The 21,563-nt window shown below is 37.9% G+C and overlaps 1 protein-coding gene across 1 annotated transcript in view; it reads left to right on the forward strand.

Moving 5' to 3' along the window:
* Positions 1-21,563, forward strand: part of LOC105384906 (peroxidase) — a 26,467-nt gene continuing 4,904 nt past the window's right edge. Inside the window, exons 1-7 of the mRNA XM_011555197.3 lie at positions 1-137; positions 5,607-5,759; positions 12,854-12,930; positions 13,414-13,504; positions 18,053-18,244; positions 19,046-19,242; positions 19,660-19,833. Of these exons, the coding sequence (XP_011553499.2) occupies positions 124-137; positions 5,607-5,759; positions 12,854-12,930; positions 13,414-13,504; positions 18,053-18,244; positions 19,046-19,242; positions 19,660-19,833 (898 nt within the window). The 5' untranslated portion in view covers positions 1-123. The remainder of the gene's footprint in view (positions 138-5,606; positions 5,760-12,853; positions 12,931-13,413; positions 13,505-18,052; positions 18,245-19,045; positions 19,243-19,659; positions 19,834-21,563) is intronic.

Raw genomic sequence — 21,563 nt, forward strand, 5'->3', positions numbered from 1 at the left:
CGCGCGTGCTGACACTTGCGCACGCGCATAACATAAAGCCTCATTTTACTAAGTTCTCGGTGCATTGAGGAATCAGGTGACCAACCGCATGGTGATTTTTGTGACTGAAAGTGTTGTGTTTTTATGATGATGCTGAGGTAAATATTTCAGTTTGATTATTTGAATATTTTTTAAATAATATTTTTATTATAAAATATAGTATATATTTATTCATAGTATATTTATTTGATTTAAATAAGCATTAGAAATATTTATTTTATCAACGCACTTGCAAAATACTTCGTAGCGCACCCCGTTGAACTCTTTTACACGGAGCAAGTTGACGTAGCGCGCGCTACGACGGCGGCCGCGTAGCCGCTACGAGCCACTGAAAGCAATCTAATAAGCATGATGTTCAGATTTAATTTACTACAGTAACATACATCATATTGTACATGCAAAGCTTGTGTTGAGCATGACTTTATAGTAATAAAGTAGAAGTTAGATGAAGATTTCTATTTAAAAGTATTTTGGAAAATATTTACGAACAACGCTGCTTGATCAATAGTGAATTTGAATAAGATCTGTAATACGCATTCTATACAATGGAACAAGTATGACCAATTATATTACTATACTCGTATCATGTAAAGATAGATTTAGGGGCCTTTGATGGGGACTTTTTTATTGCAACTGCAACGGTTAGATTATTTTCAAAGAACAAAAACTAAAATTACAAAATGTACTTTTGAATTATCTGATTATAAAAACCCAATCCATTGGTTTGTATACCTTAATCAATTACATCACTGGTGGGTAATGTCTGTGAAACACCCGCAGCGAATTGCCTTCGTCACGGCTCCGCATCACTGCCTGTCTCTCAATGCTGGGTTTAATTAGATTTAGGGAAACAAATAGAGCTTCACTTTTTCATTAAACACAAAACATTACATTTTAAAAGTATTCTATTCTGCTAATGGAAGCACTATTATTAGGTAAACAGTTGTGCAATCATTTTAATTATTATAATCGATTCCAAATAATGTCGTTAAGTAGATTATTTAATGTGACTAGAGATGTTTATAAATTCAGACCTGAGAGATGGAAGTGAGCGGTAAATGATAAAATAAAAGCTCCACTATAATAATATAAGTAGCTCGTTACAAATAGAAATTATAAAAAACACTACTATTATATTTATATCAATAATTTTAAAAGTTAAGTTTCACACTCCTTTATTGCCCATGGTCCCGAGTGTTGAAAATTCATATCGAGCTTTTTCTCGCAAAATATAATATATCTCAGTGGCAATGTCTCATGGGGTGCTGAAGTAACACGTGGCTGTTGTGTCTCCCATGAATTTCCCACTGGGGATAGACAGCAGGGAACCTACATCATCATTACGATCAAAACTCAAACTCAAACTCAAACTCAAACTCAAATTTTTTTATTCATCGTACAAATATAAAATTTTCTGATGAACGTCAATTTTTACAAATTACTCTCCGTTCGGATAAGGGGGGGCTCTTTCTGTCTAAGGAGAAGAACGGAGGCAAGAAACTCCTGAGCCATCTTTTCAAAAAAAGACTTAAAACTAGTTGGTATACAATACATATAAGCTTAATAATTATTATTATAATAGTATGAGCAGAGCTAACTACTTATCACAGCCATGCATTAACGTCCTCTAAGTAATCATCAATTTTATAATAAGCTTTTTTACTGAGTTTCTCTTTAATGTAACACTTAAACTTATTCTCTGGCATTTGAGCAACTTCTGCTGGAAGCTTATTATAAAATCTAATACAGTACCCTAAAAACGATTTATTAACTTTCGCCAGACGCATCGCTGGAAAAGCCAGCTTATGCTTGTTCCTAGTATTAATGTCATGATTACTGCCAATTGTATCAAAAGTTGAAATATTCTTTCGTACATACATTAAATTGGAAAAAATGAACTGACATGGAACTGTAAGGATGTTAATTTCTTTAAATAGTTCTCTCAATGAATCCCTGGAACCAAGTTTGTATATAGAGCGGATGGCTCTTTTCTGTAATACAAATCATTGTCCTCATCCAGCCACTACCTACCTGTTTAGGTCGTTGATCCAGCGGCAGCGTACCGAAGGGTGTCTCATGCAACGCCGCCTGTCCGTGGTCTCCACTCAAACTACTTTATAATATTTACCCCAATCTACCGGGAACCAACTTACGGAACATATCACATACCTGACATACCCCATAAACTTTTGATAAGGCCTGATGTGCCTGATTATGAAATTGACTTAATTATGCTATATGCCTTTTGTTATTCTATACCTTCTGTAATGCAACTTCATCACGACCCATTACGTTCCCACTGCTGGGGCACGGGTCTCCTTCCAATGAAGGAAGGGTTAATGCAACTTATATGGGAGAAAACCGAAACAACAGAAATCTGCGTTATCTTTATTTTTACTACTGCATTGTCACGGGAACACCCAAATATTCCGAAAAACTTTTTTCCGAATTTGAAAACACCGAATTTATAATTTACGAAATATTGCAATACCGATTTTTTTAAATGCCGAATTCTAAAAATCACGTAAATTATAATTTCGAATATTATAATCACGAAGATTTATTATTACGATTATCAAATAGACGAACGTTAAAAAATACGATTACTCAAGCATACGAAAAATAAAATACCGATTTATTATAATCACGAAAAATTCAAATCCCGATCGAAAATGTGATAATTCGTGATTTTGACAAAAAAACGTAAACGTCTTAAAAACCTTAGACCCAAAACCTAAAGATAGGTGCGACGACGAGCAAAGCGAGGAGGAGCGTGTTAGGTGCACATAGATATCGAAAAACAAAGCGGAGCGCAGCGAAGCGGAGCGGAGCGTTTCAAACATAGAGCAAAACAATTGCTCGGAATTTTATGGTGTTTAACCTTAAAAACCTTAGGACCTAAACCTAAAGATAGGTGCGACGACGAGCAAAGCGAGGAGGAGCGTGTTAGGTGCACATAGATATTGAAAACCAAAGCGGAGCGCAGCGAAGCGGAGCGGAGCGTTTCAAATATTGAGTAAAAATATTGTAAATAGAAAACTATTTGTAGTATTTGTTGTTAAGTAACACAACAAAGCAATGAAATTGCTTGGATTTTTACGGTGATTAACCTTAAAAACCTTAGGACCTAAATCTAAAGATAGGTGCGACGACGAGCAAAGCGAGGAGGAGCGGGTTAGGTGCACATAGATATCGAAAAACAAAGCGGAGCGGAGCGTTTCACATAATATAGCTTAAAAAATATTGTTAAATTGTATACGGATTATGCTGTTAATAAACACACTATTCTTAATAACTATTTCTTGTTAACTAAAATACATTCGGGAATTTGTATTTTCGGAATATTAACACTTCGGGATTCGTAATTTTAACAATTCGTTATAATAAAAGGTCGTACTTTTAAAACATCAAAATAATAATATTCGGAAAATTGACTTTCGTGATTTTAATAAATATGTTGTTTGAAATTTCGTCTATTGACTATTCGTGATTTTCGTTATTCGGAAACTTGAAATTCGGGATTGTGAATTATTCGGAACTATGAAATTCGTAATTTTAAAAATCGTTATTTTCATATTCGTAAAAAAGTAATTCGGATTTATGTAGTGTACCCCATTGTCACACCATAATATCATTTTACACCTTTTGGTGTTGGAAAACTTGGTTGGCTTTGTTTTATAATCATATTCTGGTTTAAACCGCTAGGTTCAAGACCCCATTAACATAACTCGAGTGCATCACAAACACCAACACACATTTACTGCTCTCTATGAGAGAATCCCATTAAAATAACAAAATATTTGTAGAAACATATCAACAACTCATTACGAAATTCAAGGTTAATTTAGTTTAAGGTTAAAGTTATGAAATGATGGAATATAATTAAAAGTATAATCGTTTAATCACTTTCAGAATGCTCTCGAAACTATCATTATCACGTAACATATTGAGGCATTCGTAGATAAATGTTTATTAGTAAGTAATCTTAGTCATTTTAAACATTCACAGGGTAGAGACAGTGCGGGAAACGACTTTGTTTAGTCACATCATTTACTCAATACTCATAGAATATACTCCGTTCATTTTTATAATTCGAAAAATGCACTATAATTTATCTTTATAAATATCAGCAATTCGCAATCGCCGGTCTTTAAATGGTCACCGCGGTACTTTCATTCTTAAACGGGGCGGTCCAGAGTCTGTCGTAAGTCGCAAGTCCCAGCGAACAACTCACTACGCTTATCTTAATGACCTATTGTTTTGACCAAAACCCAAACTCTTTTTTTCTTCTCGTTACATTAAGTTATGTAATAACTGGTCAAACTTTTAACACTCACTTGACTTGGCAGTATAAAAAAAATATATGAATGTAAAAGTCTGGATAGTCCTCTTTAGTGGTTACCTATGTCATTACTTAGGTATGAAGTTAAACCAAATAGGGTAGGTACGAGTATGTCTACCTCAAAACCTAGGTAATGACATAGGTAACATGCAATAAGTTTCGTCTATAGTAAAACCGAGCAATGCCTGTAAGTGGGGCACTCACTGTAAAAAAAGCAATTGGTAACAGAAAATATATCAATCAATCTAAATTCTAAACAAGTGTCAATTGAACGTAAGCTCCATATGAGTCTAAATGAATTGCTTGTTCGATATAACTTAATGATCAGGGCTTGTGACTGCTGCGATAAATACATAATGTATATAGAGGTAACACTGAGTGATAAATAGCCTCAAGTGATACGGACTGACCTGACAGTATCAAAAGCTTTCGCAATAGTACCTACCTACCTACCTACTAACTACCCACCGGGCAAAACATATCAAACAGTAATTGCTCTACGGAATTCGTATTGATTTTTTATACTTGTTATCACGAGACAAAACTGGCCGTTGAATTTATAATATTTATGGGCGTGTATGGTTTGATATTTAATTGCATAGTCAGTTAGAGCAAGGTATGGTTGTATGGTTTGTTTGCTAATTTTGCAAAAAACTAATCCTTTGATAAATATTATTACAGTTTAACTGATGTCTGTGTTCGCCACATGTAGGTATAAACTTTTAAAAGTATTAATTAATTTAATTCGCCAAACACTACAACAACGGGCATCAATGTAAGGTTTATTTTATCTACACGAGTATCTGTAACTAATCTCAAGTACAAGGTTCATCATATCGAACAAATAGTGCTGAGACTGTACCTAATTTTATACACGTAAGTCTCCATAAACTGTTGCATTAACCGAAGATGCCCGTTGAACAGAGGTTAAAGATATTGACACCGAAACGAAAGGAAAGACACAGACTGAGCAGTGCTATGCAAATAAAGTAATTCTCAATAACAAACAACGTAAAGGTAATAAATATAGTCGATCATTTAATTATTTTACCGCTAACAATTGCGTTTGCGGTAACGCGCACATGCAATAAGATAATTATTATTTTTTCTCAATATTCTACACGACCTATGGGGTCTACCTATGGCTCTTGTGCCTGATGGTCCGATTACACAATCTTTACGAAGACGGGGTGTACCACTTCCTAATAAAGTTGTATAATTCCAGGGCGCTAGTGGTGTTAGCGCTGGGGTGCGCGTCCACTGCGGCGCTGACTCCGCTGTCGGCCGCGGGGGACGACAACGACTGCGCGCTGTACCTCGCCGGGCCGGGCCGCACGTCCGCCTACGACTATAGTCTCAACCTGCTGCGGGGGAACTTGTAAGTCACTGTCTACCACTCTTTATGTCAACTTAAACTTACCCTCCTGAGACCCAGAGACCTATAATTCACAACCTTCAGTTTTCGGCGAGTCGTCGTATCAGGTCTCTAGGTCTCTATAGGTTATAATAACATTGGGAGCTCAAAAGGAGCCTCTGAAGTGCCGTATCTAAACAATGAACCCATCTATAAGTGGGTCTACTTTGGGTAAGGCTTAAACGCCTCGAGCAGTTGGAGTAGTCATCCAGTTCCCTACATTTGACTGGAGTATGTGTTTAATAACCACGCGAATGGTGACAAAACGCTTCCAACGTCAGTTACTCATGTTAAGGACAAGATGAAGATGATGTTACTATAAACATTGTGTTTACATTTACTAACTTTTAAACGAAAGCAAATGTTGTGTCATCGGGGTTGTATTGGAAAGTGATTATCAAGATTGGCCAGTAAGCCAAGGTGCCCTGGGCCCGCGGGCGCTATGACAATGCTGTCTAATGTGGATCACCTCTCGCGCGGTTTGGGAGCTCCAATGTCAACGAGCGTGTATGAAATCAATAGTAGGCGGTGCGAGTGCAAGTCATGTTTGAAGAGTATACAGAATAATTATTGCTTATTCACTTAGAGGTCATTTAAACTCTGATTTTTTAAGGAAATGCCTCCGACTAGAGATAAGTATAGGTATATTTTTTTTTAACTTAAAGAATTATTCGCCTTGGTGCTATTAACAAAACACAGACGTGAACTATTATATTAGACTAAAGTAATCCAATATTACCAAAGTAGTCGTTTAACCAAGTTTAACTATCTTCATGACGTAACTGAGCGCGCAAACTTGACACACTTCGTGAAGCGGCGCCGACGCAGTCTCGTCATCCCACCGTAATGCACCATCACTGCTGTCAATGTATTAACAGAAAAACATACAGAAAAAAATACTGGTAATACAAGAAATACAAAAAAATATATAGAGAGGAGAACGCTGAAAGTATACAGGCGGAGTTTTTAAAATAGCGATCGCTTATGATGAAGCGACCAGCTACATCTGTTATAAATCCGGGGACGTGTTGTGTGTGATGTGTGTAGCAGTGGTGTTTATGTGGATGTGCTTGAGCAGCATGTGAGCTTGATATCGCTATTTTAAAAACTCCGCCTGTATACTTTTAGGCGCAGGCCACCGTACTACGGTTCCTCCACAATTTGATAACCCATGAACTGTTAACGCACCGAATATTCGGAATATTTATCCCTTGTAGGTAGACGTTTCTACCACAATATTGTAAGTACGTAGTTTGGCGACGAAATGTTCATCAAACTTTCTGTGAGCTAACAGTTCATAGGTCAATCGACTGTAGATGAACGGTTTCAGACTCATAATAAGCCAAGACGTAAGAAGATCTCGATGAAAGTCAAAGTCGTAAAAAAACGACCTTTACTTAATTATCAGCGAGTTCGGTTGCCTTGTACGTGTTTGTTTCACCACACAGATTATATAACAAAAGCTTCAAAGTCAGAGGCTTAAGTTTAATGTAAGTTTGTCTATTCATCGACGACTGTCTATTGTTTATTTCACTGCCGATCGTGATCTTACTGACCTGGCTCATGAAAGTTCTGACATATTAAGGCCGAAATACTTTACTGAAGCTGTTGAATTGTTTAAAATTTCATCACCTACATGTATATGTCGCAGGCAACTGGTTTAATCTCCTGTTTGATTGAACCACTAGCCCGTTCATTGGATGGCGCTGTTCAGTTGTATGACTAGGCCGAACGTTGATTGTACAAGCGTCACAAAACGTCCAACTAGTTAGCTGACTTAAAATCAGTCAGGTGGTGAATAAAACAAATATGGCGTCTAACAGCTAACAGCTGACACAAAAAGCACCTATATTGTTAGTTTTTTGCAAATAAATTAGCTTTAAAGTGCGTTATTTGTGTTAAAATAGTGTGACAACATGGATTTACCTATTATTACGCCGCGGGCGAATAGTTTCAAAGAAAAAAAGTGGCGAAACTGGATAATTAAGAACAACAATATGAAGGTACGTTTATTGTTATTGTTTAGTTAATTTGTGAGATAAGAGCTTTGTAACATAGTCTTTTTGTTGACTCTTGTCTGGTGATGTTCACCCTAACCAGACATTACAAAGTTGCTATACTATATCCCATTCAACGACTTCGCTGAATGACGTTCAGTCAAGACGTCGAACGTTACAATCAACGACTTGACGAGTTGTCCTTTAGTCATACAACTGAATAGCGCCATCCAATGAACGGGCTAGTGGTTCAATCAAACAGGAGATTAAACCAGTTGCCTGCGACATATACATACACGTGTATTAAGGATACTAGATAATATGGTAAAATTTTCAGAAGATAAAATTCCTAGACCATTCGCATCATGTCAAATACAATCACTTATACATACTAGTCTTGAGCATAAAGACTTTTGTAACCTATCTATAATAAAATATTTACAAGTATGTTAGCCAAGCGATGTATAAATTATCGAACAACACTCCTACACTTGTATACAGCGGACCCTGCGGGTGAGGCAACGGTCATGCGTTCACTTTCAACATCCTTTCTCTAATATTATTTACGTTCTACACCATGTTTTAGACAGCTAAATTAGTAGAGCTTGAGATGTATTTTATATGGTAAATTGTTCGGTATTCGGTAGCGAATAGAAACAGGTATACGTATAGGTTACCAAACAATAGGATTGTTAGGGGAAGTCACGTTTACCATTGAAGGAATAGGTATTTATTTTATTGAAACTAACTACTAAATGTTTGCGAAAACATTTGTTGACATTAAATTCATCAGACCAAAGTATTGTTACCTAATCCATTTCAGTTTCATTTAAAATGACCCGTAGCTATTGTGGTGAAATAGTAAAGGGGATTTATTTGTGATTTTTAAGCAAATAAGTAGCTGAACATATATTTTTTATTTTTTCAAGGATTGAACGCATAATGCCTGCCCAGAATTTCTGTATTGAGTAATATCTACATTATGTTAGTAAATTTGCATATGCAGGAACCAGATGTCGCCGGCTCAACTGACCACTTTCTTGTTATAATTGCCGATAATCACTGGTGTATTGATTAAATATCTTTTCCAATATAATATTGGATCACATGTGTGTAATCGAAAATCGAGTCACACAGGTTAGAGACGAGTTCTGGTGTTTTCACTTACGCATAATTAGATATTACATCGCAAAAAACTGAGACAACTCTTCACCAGAGTGTCAAATTGAAATGGACACTGATTAATAAATGTGTTATAATTATAACGACAACAACTAATCATGATGTTATGAACATTTGAGAGGATCTAAGAATACTATGTAGTATAATTCATAGTAGGTACGGTGGCCTGCGCCTAAAAGTATTCAGGTGGAGTTTTTAAAATAGCGATCTCAAGCTCACATGCTGCTCAAGCACATCCACATAAACACCAGTGCTACACACATCACACACAACACGTCCCATGATTTATAACAGATGTAGCTGGTCCCTTCATCATCAGGGATCGCTATTTTAAAAACTCCGCCTGTATACTAGGCGCAGGCATACTCAAGCACTCAAGAAACCATCAATCACGATGAGCCTAACTGAAATATATTGCAAATACTAGGACATGCTAACAGTATTCCCAACTACATAATGACTTAATAGTGTGCCGAGAAAACGTTATTTCAACAGACTCCTCTCAACAACAAGACGGTCAGCACTATTCTTATAGGATATCTAGTACATATAAGTAGGATCTATACTGTCTTACCATTACACTCAAGGCTATATAGACTTTATTGCAGGAGGAATTAAGGCACAACCAAGGTCTAACAGTGCATTCATTCATCCCACGGGACAAACAGTTAGTAGTAAGCCGTTAACACTTGAATACTAGACCGCCCATGACTGCACAATGTTTGTCGGAATTGTACAAACAAAGCCAAGTTTTGAGTGAAGCGGTCATCAACCGCGGCCCGTTACTCCTCAGGAGCTCGAGGTCAGGTTTAGCGAAAGCCTTCCTCAGTGTGTTCTATTAATTTTCATTGCAATGCTAATAAGCTACGACTTTTCTAAGCTGTAAAAATACATGGGAAATTGACCAGCCTCAATAAGTGCAACAAAGTTGGTAATTAATCAAGCAATAATTTAAGATTGAAGGTGTAATTATAAGTTTTATTGCCATATGCGAAATCACAATAATGAATGTTAAAATTTCCGCGCGGGTTTGGCAGAGCTGGGTTTAGAAACCCGAGCCACTTTCTACAGTCGGCAGTCGGACTGGTCAGCGGTCACGCCCAGTGATGCTGTCGTGTGTGCACCACCCCGCTCACATGTGAGGGAAACACTAATAAATTCATTTTCAAATACACTCGCTAGCAATGAAAACGTTCCACCGGCTGCGGCTATTGCCGTTCCATGTCTTTTTCATTGCTCGTGACGACCGAATGGCGTAGTGGTTAGTGACCCTGACTACTGAGCCGAAGGTCCCGGGTTCGATTCCCGGCTGGGGCAGATATTTGTTTAAAGACAGATATTTGTACTCGGGTCTTGGGTGTTGATATTTATATTTAGTATCTATCTATCTATGTATTTGTGTAGATATATCAGCAGTCCGACATCCATAACACAAGTTCTGCCTAGCTTGGGGTCGGATGGCCGCGTGTGAGATGTCCCCACATATTTATTTATTTATATTTATATTTATTTATTCAAATAAAACTAACAGTACAGGAACTTTAAATTTGACTCATGTAGTTCTGCAACAATAAAACTTAAAATTACAAAATAACTAAATGGCAAAATCAACTTAATGATGCTCTATTATTTTATGGAATACTTGCCATACAAGGTGCTTGCCATCTTTCTTACATAATGTTGAGAAAGGTCGCTGATTCTACTATGAGAACTAGACAATCTTCCGGAAAATGAGGTTCCCATGCAGGTAAGGCTTCAATTTAGTTTCCGAATATGACTCAACCAAAGTTCCTATGTCCAGTTGTTTCTATAAACAGTGTCATAGTGGAACATTATTGGCTAATGGTAATTTTTTTTTTTATGATGATGAAACAAAGGTTAATGAATCCAAATACCTAAGAACAAATATAAAATACCCATTACATTAAATAAATGTAGCTTCGATATCGTTTATGTGTGAAAGTAAAGGCAAGAAGGTACCCACCTATCAGTATTCTGAGTGTGTGTATTAAAGACGCTCTTGAATGCAACGTGAACTGCGCTGATCTTTTCACCCATACATAAATACATTAAAGATTTAAATGAGTGTATATTTTGTATTGCAGGAAGTAGTCACTCAACAGAAGTTCATTTAAGTCGACTATAAAGATAAGGCGGAGGAAAGTCAAATACATATTATACAATAAATATCGAATTACGAAACGATCCTTGCATATATGAATGCGGATTAGCATCATGTGACTCGATAGACGGAAACAAAACGAATGCTTTCGCAAATATTTTGTCGATTGACCGCTTTATAACTCTCTATCCAATATTTATAACTGCTACTCGATGTTATTGTTAGAAAACATCTTATTTGCATAATATTTGTGTTGCTCAATTGTTTGCTTCTTCATATTTGTACAAAATTTCGTAAATTAATGACCTTATCAGCCATAACAAGTCGACACTTTCTTGTTCTCTAACAAGGTAACAAGGCAAGTTATTCTCAAAGTATTTACGTACAATACGTAGGTACCTACCAGAGCTGCGTGAAACATTGGAAAATAATCATAAATAAATACTTTATAATAGATTTCTATACAAGCTAGAGTACGAGTAGTTAGAAAACGACGTATTAAAAAGTTCAAATTAAATAACATAACTTTTATATAACAAGTCGTGTTAAATGAAGCTACTTATCCGAACTGAATGTTTGAGACTGTACTTTGACCTCTTCGGTAACAGAAAAGTGCACTTTGAGTGATGAGTAGGTACCTACCTGATTATGTAACGGACTGGTTCATCGACCATCTCCCTTCATTTTATTATTGGTACTATATTTTTTCTGGTATTGTATCATAAAAAATATGGTCGTAATCTACATTTCACTGTTTTATTTGTTCTATTGTCCTAGTTTTATTCTAACTTCAACTTTTAAGTCATAACAGCATATTTCTAAAAAAAAGCTGTTCGTCGCAAACTGACCAAAAATTAATACAACATACTGAAACTTATATCGATATCGGAGGCCACAAATTGACAAACCTCCGGTTCGCTGACGATATTGTCCTATTCTCCCACTCAGCACCCGAGCTCCAACAAATGTTGCGAGAGCTATCCACGGCAAGCCTTGAAGTTGGACTGATGATGAACCGGTCGAAGACGAAAGTTATGACCAATAGCACGAAACGTAGGGTTGAGGTAGACGGGCAGGAAATACAATACTTCAATGAGTACACTTACTAGTTACTTGGGCCAGATAGCGTCCTTCGAAAACAGGCAGGACAAGGAAATTGATCGTAGGATTGAAAACGCCTGGAAGAGCTTCTGGTCCATGAAGTCGCTAATGAAGGGCAACCTACCTTTGTCCCTGAAGCGTAAACTCATTGACATGTGTATCCTGCCTGTCCTAACCTACGGTGCTCAAACATGGTCACTGACTGAGTCTCAAAAGTCCAAACTCAAGGTTTGTCAGAGAGCGATGGAGCGCAGTATTTTGGGAGTAAAGCGAACAGATCGCATTCGCAACACCGACCTGCGCTCCAAAACTCAAATAGCTGACGTGGGTGCCAAGACTGCTAAACTGAAGTGGGACTGGGCGGGGCATGTCTGCCGTATGCAGCCGGAGAGGTGGGCAAAAAATGCCACCAAATGGATACCCAACAACGGCCGCCGGCGCAGAGGCAGACCAAGAAAGAGATGGCGGGACGACTTGGACAATTTTAACACGGAATGGTGTGAGCAGGCCCAAGAAAGGGATAAGTGGAATGTTCAGGGAGAGACCTTTGCCCAGCAGTGGGACAATAGAGGTTAAGAAAAATAATAATAAAAAAAAAACTGAAACTTCTGATGACTTAGATAGACTAATAATAATAATGATAATGTTTGTTGCAGCGGCTACGAGGGGCAGCACACGTGCATCACGTACGACGCCGTCAACCAGGCCTACCTCGACGCCAGGAAGAGGATCCGTGAGTACACTACCCGCTTCATGTCGTATCGTACAGCTTTTTATCAATGACCCTCCCGTTGCCAGGTCTATGTATACTGGACATAAGCAACGTCCACGTATAATCGCGAAATAAAAACTGTATGGAGGAGCAACGAGACCTGGCAATGTGAACGTCCCTGATAAATATCGACCCTATATTTAGGAGCTTATAATCATTACCAGTGTAACCGATACAATATGTACTTAGCATAATTCGAGGAACTATTTTCATTCCCATTATTGTATTATTTTATCTGACTATTTCCATCACCTAGTAGATGTAAAATCTTGAATTAACTATTTTCTTTACGACCAATCGAGACTATTTAAGTATTTCAAATTATTGCCTTGATGGTAAGATTCATTCATTACTTGCTGGTATTATTGCATTGAGATGCAAAATGTAGCTGCTACTTGTAATAAACTTCGATTTAAATTACATTTAAGCATATTTTTTCTGCAGTGGTGTCGCAGCCGAAAGGTGACTGGAAACCGGAGGACTTCGCGAGCGTCGGCGAGCTGGTCCTTGACATCTCCATTAACTTGGCAAGAACGTAAGTTTACTAATAGCTATTGCTAATTAGAGGTAAAAACTTGTAGGTAATAGTTTAAGGCTAAGAAGCCAAAATTGAAAGTGTAATTTATGGTCTGTAGGCTCTAGGCTGTAGGTACGGATTTAACAATGTAACATGTAATAAAATACGAAATTGGCTTCATACCGCAACGCTAAACCACAATATTCCATATGCGTCCAAAATATGTCCACGATGAGTTGAACGCAGCTCTCACTTGCGATTCAAATCGTCTCGATTCAAAACTCCTTCCATAAATGTCCACTCTCCAAAGAGATATACAATCCAATAAAAAGTTTGCACAACACACTCCTTGCGAACTTTCGCTCGACATTTTCGGAACAAGTGAACGACCTTCACTGGCTGCGTGCTCTCTTTATCCTTATTTGGCTGAACACGTCAGTGATTAAATACCAGATCCGACGCAAGGCCAGCTGCTGCTCGGACCTCTTTGCTGCACTAACTACATTACACCACTAGAATCAAAATTATTCAAAATGAGCTTTATCCCAACTTCTTACGTTACTAGATAATCTTGTTAGGGTATAATAATACATGCCGGATTTAGTGAATTTGTCATTGTCGTCACTTTTGACTTGACATTCACGGATGATTAGATTCGCAACTGGATATGATAGGAATGTATTAATTTACCTAATCTACTATATTCTGTTTGAGATAATATCCGATCAGGAACCACGAATGCGTGACAGAAATAATGATCTTCTGGTATAGGTATTCAATATTAACTTTCAGATATATCTTTGATGGTAAATATGACTTTGTTCGTACCTACCTACCTGTACAATAAGAATAAAACCAAATACGGCACAAGGAAGTGTAAAATTAAAAATAATACAAAGAAGCTAGACTCTGTATAAGGGCCTTGAAAGGCTGCAGTCCACTGCTCACTGACATTTTCAGTGAGGGGTATTGTTCACCTTATAATATAAATGTCGTCTAGGACTCTTATTAGTGCAGTCTTTGTCATCTAATATCAACTGATCTGTATCTCTGAGTCAGTGTTTAGTTATTGATCCTGATACTTTACTTCACCTAAAATAAATACTCTACTTACATAGGTATAATGCCTAAGATTTATGTACGTTAAAATGGGTTGGGCACCCACTTTTCTCTTACCAAAAGTGTTTCTAATAGTTTCTTTAAAAAATAACTGAGTCGAAGGTGATTGGCCAGACAAAGTGAATAGAAATCTTCCATTCTTCTACTATAAATAAATTTCTACAACGGCACTTTACTGAGACAATATGCTAATCCAAGAATCTCTGTTGCGTAATATGTAGTAAACCGATACAATCATGTTGTTTATTTTCAAGAGAAAAAAACGAACGAATGTTAGTCTGTCACTCTCTTTCGGCTTTATAACTATCTTTTTTTCAAATGATTTCCTACTTGGTACTTATATATTTTACTTATGTAATTATGTATTTAAAAACGTAAGTTGTTAATTGCTGTAAATATAACATTGCATTTATAATGTTATATTCTCAGTAAAGTATTAGTAACAATTTATTCGCTTTTAAACAATAACATACATGGCCACCAGCCCACCAACGATGCCTTTGCAATTAAGTAGGTACTCAGCAATATTTCTAATATCATAATAGCAGTATGAATCAATATAAATGAACAACCCAAGACAGTTTAAACAATGTACATTACATTACATGATATTACTACGTTTACATTAATACCGCACATAATTGTGGGTTCACGCGCGCTTTAAACATTAAATTGTAGAATTGTAGTTATTTTGATAACAATTTGGCACAAATATAGTGTAGCACCTCGAGTCGTGCGCACGCGCAGCCGCGGTGACCACACACATCGCTCCACATGCATAGCAGAAATAACTTAACTCTATGACAATTTATCGTTACAGTTTTTTAAATTTATCGCAGTCTTACTTCTATGAAGCTTAGGGGATACGACTGTATGAGACATGCGACTATGGATACTATTGGATACTAAATATAGGACATTCAGTGTTTACTAGAATTCGTGCGCCTGAACTAAGACAGCATTGTTTCCATATATTCAGTCACCTACTGTTGGACCTTGATCTCTCCCTAAAAAGCAGTACACTGTCCTCGGCCTTCCTCATTCAACTACCCACCAACTGTCTGGAGCTGGAGGGCGTCCGACCTAAACAGATTGAATAATATTATCAGTTCGACAAGGCACAAAATACTAGCTCTTCATGTGCAATAAATAATTTAATAATACGCTGTTGTAAATCGTGAAGTATCAATACATATCGTAAATTGCTATCAATATAATTGCGTATATATTATGATCTCAACTTGCTATGGGATGAGCTCGAGTGAGTGGTTACACCACAACTCTAAAGTTACGTTACTTTGTAACGTGCAATCTTATAACAGTTCTAACATCGCAAGGTCGTTTGTATGTATTAATACAGTGAGAGTGAAATATACTAAAATGTATGTAGAGTTAGGGTCTATGTGGTCTTACATTGATAGCATGTACCTACATGATAATGATGATCGAAATACAGATCATTAAAAATATGTCTAGACACATTTACTAAGGCATCAGGTACTTTAAATTACTGTTGTTTGATAATATTTTTTAAAGTACTGATATAGGTAACAGCACACACACAACCTTGTATCATTTTATGTAGATTTACATACAACACAAATTTACTGAACCTAATTTTACCGGATTTCATATAAGCAGATCATAAAAGTTAAATTCATACATAACTTATGTTATTGACTTAACTAATCTATCACAAGGATTGCAGGAAGGATAAATTGTATTAATAATAAGTAAACGATTTTATTACATAACATACGCAATTTTAACAGTTACGGTCAATTTCGGAGATAAAATATAAATTCACACAGTTACAAAGCTAAATGATGTTTCCGTGTATTCGAGTCAATAGTGCGTGCAAAGCGGCGGGATTATTATCTCTCATCCCATTCTTTGCGAGCTTTCAAAAGCATCTCATTACGTAAATCTTGGCCACAGCTCCATATTATAGTAAAAACATGTGCCTTATGTAGTCCATGATGCAACACACGGAGCGTACTACGTGCCTGCTGATTGCCGACGGAGAATCTTCACATAATGGAGGCTCTTCGACCTGCGAGCCCGTAACCCACAGACCCACATTGAGAAAGCTCTTACAAACAACTCGACTATAATTAGGTACATCGTTAGAGAACAAGTTGTTTTAACCTTCGGCTATAGAATTCTTAGCAATATATAAATATGATCGAAGGTAATACTGAATAAATTTAAAAGTAAATGTTGATTGCTTTCGAGCAAACAAAAAAATTGCAGGATTATGAGTGATGTTATAAAAAAGTTTATCATCGATGGCGGTGACCTATTAACAAAATTACGGTAGGTAGTATAGGAAGTTTTTGTTATTCATTAGCATAATACCGTCGTTTAGCAGCCGGACGGAGGCGCGACAGCTCGCGAGTAACGGTAACGGTAGATGCGTCTACGCATAGCTGTTGTTTTTTTCCGTTTTGAAAATAAAATAACAAAAAAACTGGTAAACACAGACTGACATTCAAACTTTAAAGTTTTGCATTGTAGTTTTGTAGGAATGAAGTATACGTTTCATACAACAATGGTTGTAGAGCGGTACCTCAAGCTACGAAACTGCATTCGCTACAATTACAATCGATAATTGCGCAAGTAGCCGTTGGCTGGTTCAATTATAGGGTCAAGCCTCTTCATCACCACTCGATCTTGTATTCAGGTGGTTTCCTTTGTTGTGTCTTATATTGAAGCTCAATCTTCGTATCTGGAAGTATTACAACCTTGGACCACATTATTTAGTTGCAGCTCTTGACCTCGGTAATTAAAAACGAAAACTTTGTTAGTTTAAAAGTCCATGAAATTGATACTCGTATTGTGGCTTACCTACGTACGATTTTGTTTACACACACAATGTATACGTATAGGTACAGTTGTAATAATATCAGAAATCTAATAAAGTTATAATTATAAAGGCGGAACTAGCAATTTACGGATAGTGTAAATCAATTGGCTTCTATATAACTAATCATTAGCAGTAATTACGGTCCTTGGCATTTACCGCTGAAATGTTACAGACTCCTACTTGCGATAGTAACTACTGATAGGTAACTATTACTCATTGCCCTGCATTCGTTAGCCTTTTGGAACATAATGGTACATACACATTAACTAGGTACATCGGCGCAATGGCTCGTAGGCTCTGTTAGGTTTTCAGAAAGAGCTTTCAGAGCGTTCTCACGCTGTTAAATGATATATGTATGTAATGCATAAGTAGGTATATGTATAGGTACAGGTACAGGTGACCACTCGTGAAATGAATTACCCTTGCTTCTCTCCATAATGGCCAAACATTTTATTCCATCTACAGGGAGTGATTCTGAAAAAAACAACAAGTAAACAAAATCTTGTTTTGGCAATCCTAAATTACTTTTTTTTCGGCTGTCGACTTAATTACCTTTATCTAACCCTCTCCCTTATCCCCAGCTACGGGCTAACCTACGAGGAGATCGAGAAGGGGCTGCCTCTGATCGACACGTCGCGCACACTCATCCGCGAGGTGTGCCCGCCCATATTCTCTCACGTGGAGTGTCGCCCCGGCAAGTACCGGCGGCTGGACGGGCTCTGCAACAACCCGGATCACCCGACGTGGGGCGCGAGCATGGCGCCTTTCCAGAGGTGAGTTATTGTCGTGTCGATGACTAATGCAATACACCGTGGTGAAAAGATTGTTGTGTTGGATTAGCGTCTCTATCTGCCCAGTGTGCGCTGGACGTCATTGTGGAAGCTCTTTTTGAGCACCCAGAAGTACCCAGTAGCTATTGCATATGACATTTAATTTATATACCAGTTCAAGTTCACTGTATAATATGAGTTTTTTTGGAGGTATTTGGAGGTCCACGAAGTTGATGTCGTAAACTCTAGGCTTGAAAGGAGGCAGGTTGGAGATCATTTTCATAATAGTTTATATACCTGTATCGTTATTTACACTATAAATATATTATGTTCTTATGCAAATCGCTATAGAATCAGAATGCGGTACAGGATACTTTAGCATTGCTAAATAGCTACGCACATTTACCTACTCTTATATGCAGGTACCATCGTAAAGTTTAATAAGGCACGACACTGATGAAATTAGCACTTACTTGCCTTTGATTACCTGAGCTGGTACCTAGAATATTATGTAAGCTTCTCTTTAGTGCGCATTGAAAACTACTTCTCATCCTTACACGTGAGCGCCTGTCACATTGTCCTGTGGAACCCTTATACGCTGATTACACCTACCGAGTAGAGTGGACAGCGTCCTCGGCCGTTTATTGGTCGGGGATCGGCCGATGATACTGTCTCGCCACTCTACTCGGTAGGTGTAACAAGGGTTTTACTACTCATGTGACCAAAACTACGTTCCACTAAACCCACAACCACCCGCAGACTGATCTAACAAAGAAACTCCGCTAACCCCACAACCACCTGCAGACTGATCGGCCCCCTATTCGCGGACGGCATCAACGCGCCCCGCATCGCGCACTCGGGGCGCGAGCTGCCGCTGTCCCGCGTGGTGTCCCGGACCATGCACCCCGACGACGGCTTCCACGACCACGCCGGCACCGTCATGGTCATCGCCTGGGGGCAGTTCATGGACCACGATTATACGCTTACTGGCACGCCGCTTGGTGAGTACTGGTGGCTTTAGATACTGGGTATCCGATGGTGGGACCCCAAAACAGTGGGACGCTTGAGGTGGTCGAAACGGTGAAAGAAGAATGCAGCTGTTTTTTAACCGATGAGTTCTTATAGGCATTGAGTGTATTGAGATCGTACCTACCATCGTTATTGTAGTGAAGGAATTATTGTAATTTGTTTAGATAAATATAAAATATAAAAATAAAACTAGTTTTGTGAATCCAGCAATCTGCAACCATACAGCGTAATGATGATAGAAGAGGTCCAACATTAGCAAAATAGGTGCATTGACCTTCTTCAGGTGCACCAATGGCCGAATCTATCACCTAGACCAAGAACAGACAAAGTCATAAGTTTTAGTTTCAAGCGTAAAGCAGCACATCTTAACCCTCAACCTGTCCCTACAGACCCGCGCAACCGCAACGACCCCGAAGAATGCTGCAAGCGGCCGCCGCACCTCAAGCACCCGTACTGCAACGAGATCCGCGTGCCGGACGACGACTACTTCTACCGGCTGTTCAACGTCAAGTGCATCGACTTCGTGCGCGGCTTCCCGTCGCCCCGCCCCGGCTGCAGACTGGGTGAGTGACTACTGAGTGTTGTTGGTAGAAATCTAAGGCAATAGAAGAGATCCTCTTTAAATGGGCCTGCAGTTATTATTATGAACGCAAAAGTTTGTAAGTACGGATGGATGTTTGGTCACTCTTTCATAGGACAGTAATTTGTTGAAAGCTGCAGTTGCAATTTACTAATATTCTTAGTACCTACGTTCCTAATTTTGCAAGGGCTTTACATGAACTCCTTTATTAGTCTCAAAAGTGGTTCGGTGCAATATAACAAACGGAAAATATGGATTTGCAATTTGGATTGCTGCATAATATTTTAAATTTAATGGGTAATAAAGTACCTACATAAATATTTTAAACTATTTTTTGAAATCCCAATTAAAAAGGTGTCATAAGTGAGCATGCAATTTTTGAGCTTCCATTTACTTTTTCATGGCCGGCATAGGAACATTGTAAACAAAGTATCGTAATCTCACTCTTAATTTCATCAGCCATGTGCCTCGACGGAGGTCACGATTCCTTTCTTACATAATTGAAACATTACGATTTCCATTGAAAATATCTGTTACAGTGACCAGATGATCTGGTTAACTGAAGTCAGAAATTGAGCAAGATCGGTCTGTCTGCGGTCGCTATTGGTGACTGGCGTATCTAATGTCTTGTGAGAAAAAGCGACCTAAACCAATTTATTAACACAATCGATTTGTGTTCTTCATCGAGGATTTCTACTGTGACGCAATTAGGTATTATACACCTTGGTATAACCGATTGATGGAAGATTTTCCGTGAGTGTTTCATTACACGCTATAAACATGATCCGTGGACCGGTCGCGGAACTAGCGAGCCTCTGCCGGCGGCGGCGGTGGCGGCGCAGTGGCGAGAGGGAAAGTAAAGGGTGTGAGTGTGTGAGTGACCCATCTGATGCTATCTCGTGCAAAAGGCTCGTCATCTGTCAATGAGCTCCAGTTGGTCAATTTGCGCCTCTCACTTTCCGCTTATCTTGAACAGCTATAAGTTATTGTCTAATGGAGTCGTTTTGTGCAGGGGAACTAGTTTAAAGAGTAATTATCACTGAAGTCTAACTTTAAGGAACTGTCTTTTGTCGGCTAGGTAAGTACATAATGATCTATACCTACCTTTGTTATATTCCGCCAACTGTACCCAACTAGTACGCGCTTCTTCTATTTACGTAACTACCAGTAACATCGATTCCATCATTAGCTACCAATTTTGCAACGGCTGTCCTTTCAACCGAACTCGGTTTAAAATTATTTCATAAGTATTTATTTACCTACCTGTATCCAATAAACAGAGAACACTACAGGCGATATTAAAATGTTAAAAAGGAATAATTTTATTTCAAATTTAACGACGCATTTATATAATGTTATTTCATTTTAATAACCATCGTCCGTAGACTTATCAAAGCACTTAGTAGATCTGTAGTGTGTTGAATTATTTCGTTTTGCGAAAGATACAAACACCACGGGCTATTAAGTTAGACAGTAAAACAGATTCAAATAAAGATATGCAGTCATCATAATCCACCACTAACTACCAGCTATTAACTAGATTTAATATTCTTTTTTGTGTAAAACAGAATTTTAATAAAATTATCTCAGTCTTATACCCACTTCATCATCATCAGCATATACCATTTACCTACATCTTATGAAGGTATACATATAAGTAGAGTCCAATACCTCAAATCAATGATCATGAGTACAGACTGCCAGAGCAATTAT

Source organism: Plutella xylostella, chromosome 6, assembly GCF_932276165.1.
Source record: "Plutella xylostella chromosome 6, ilPluXylo3.1, whole genome shotgun sequence".
NCBI lineage: Eukaryota > Metazoa > Arthropoda > Insecta > Lepidoptera > Plutellidae > Plutella > Plutella xylostella.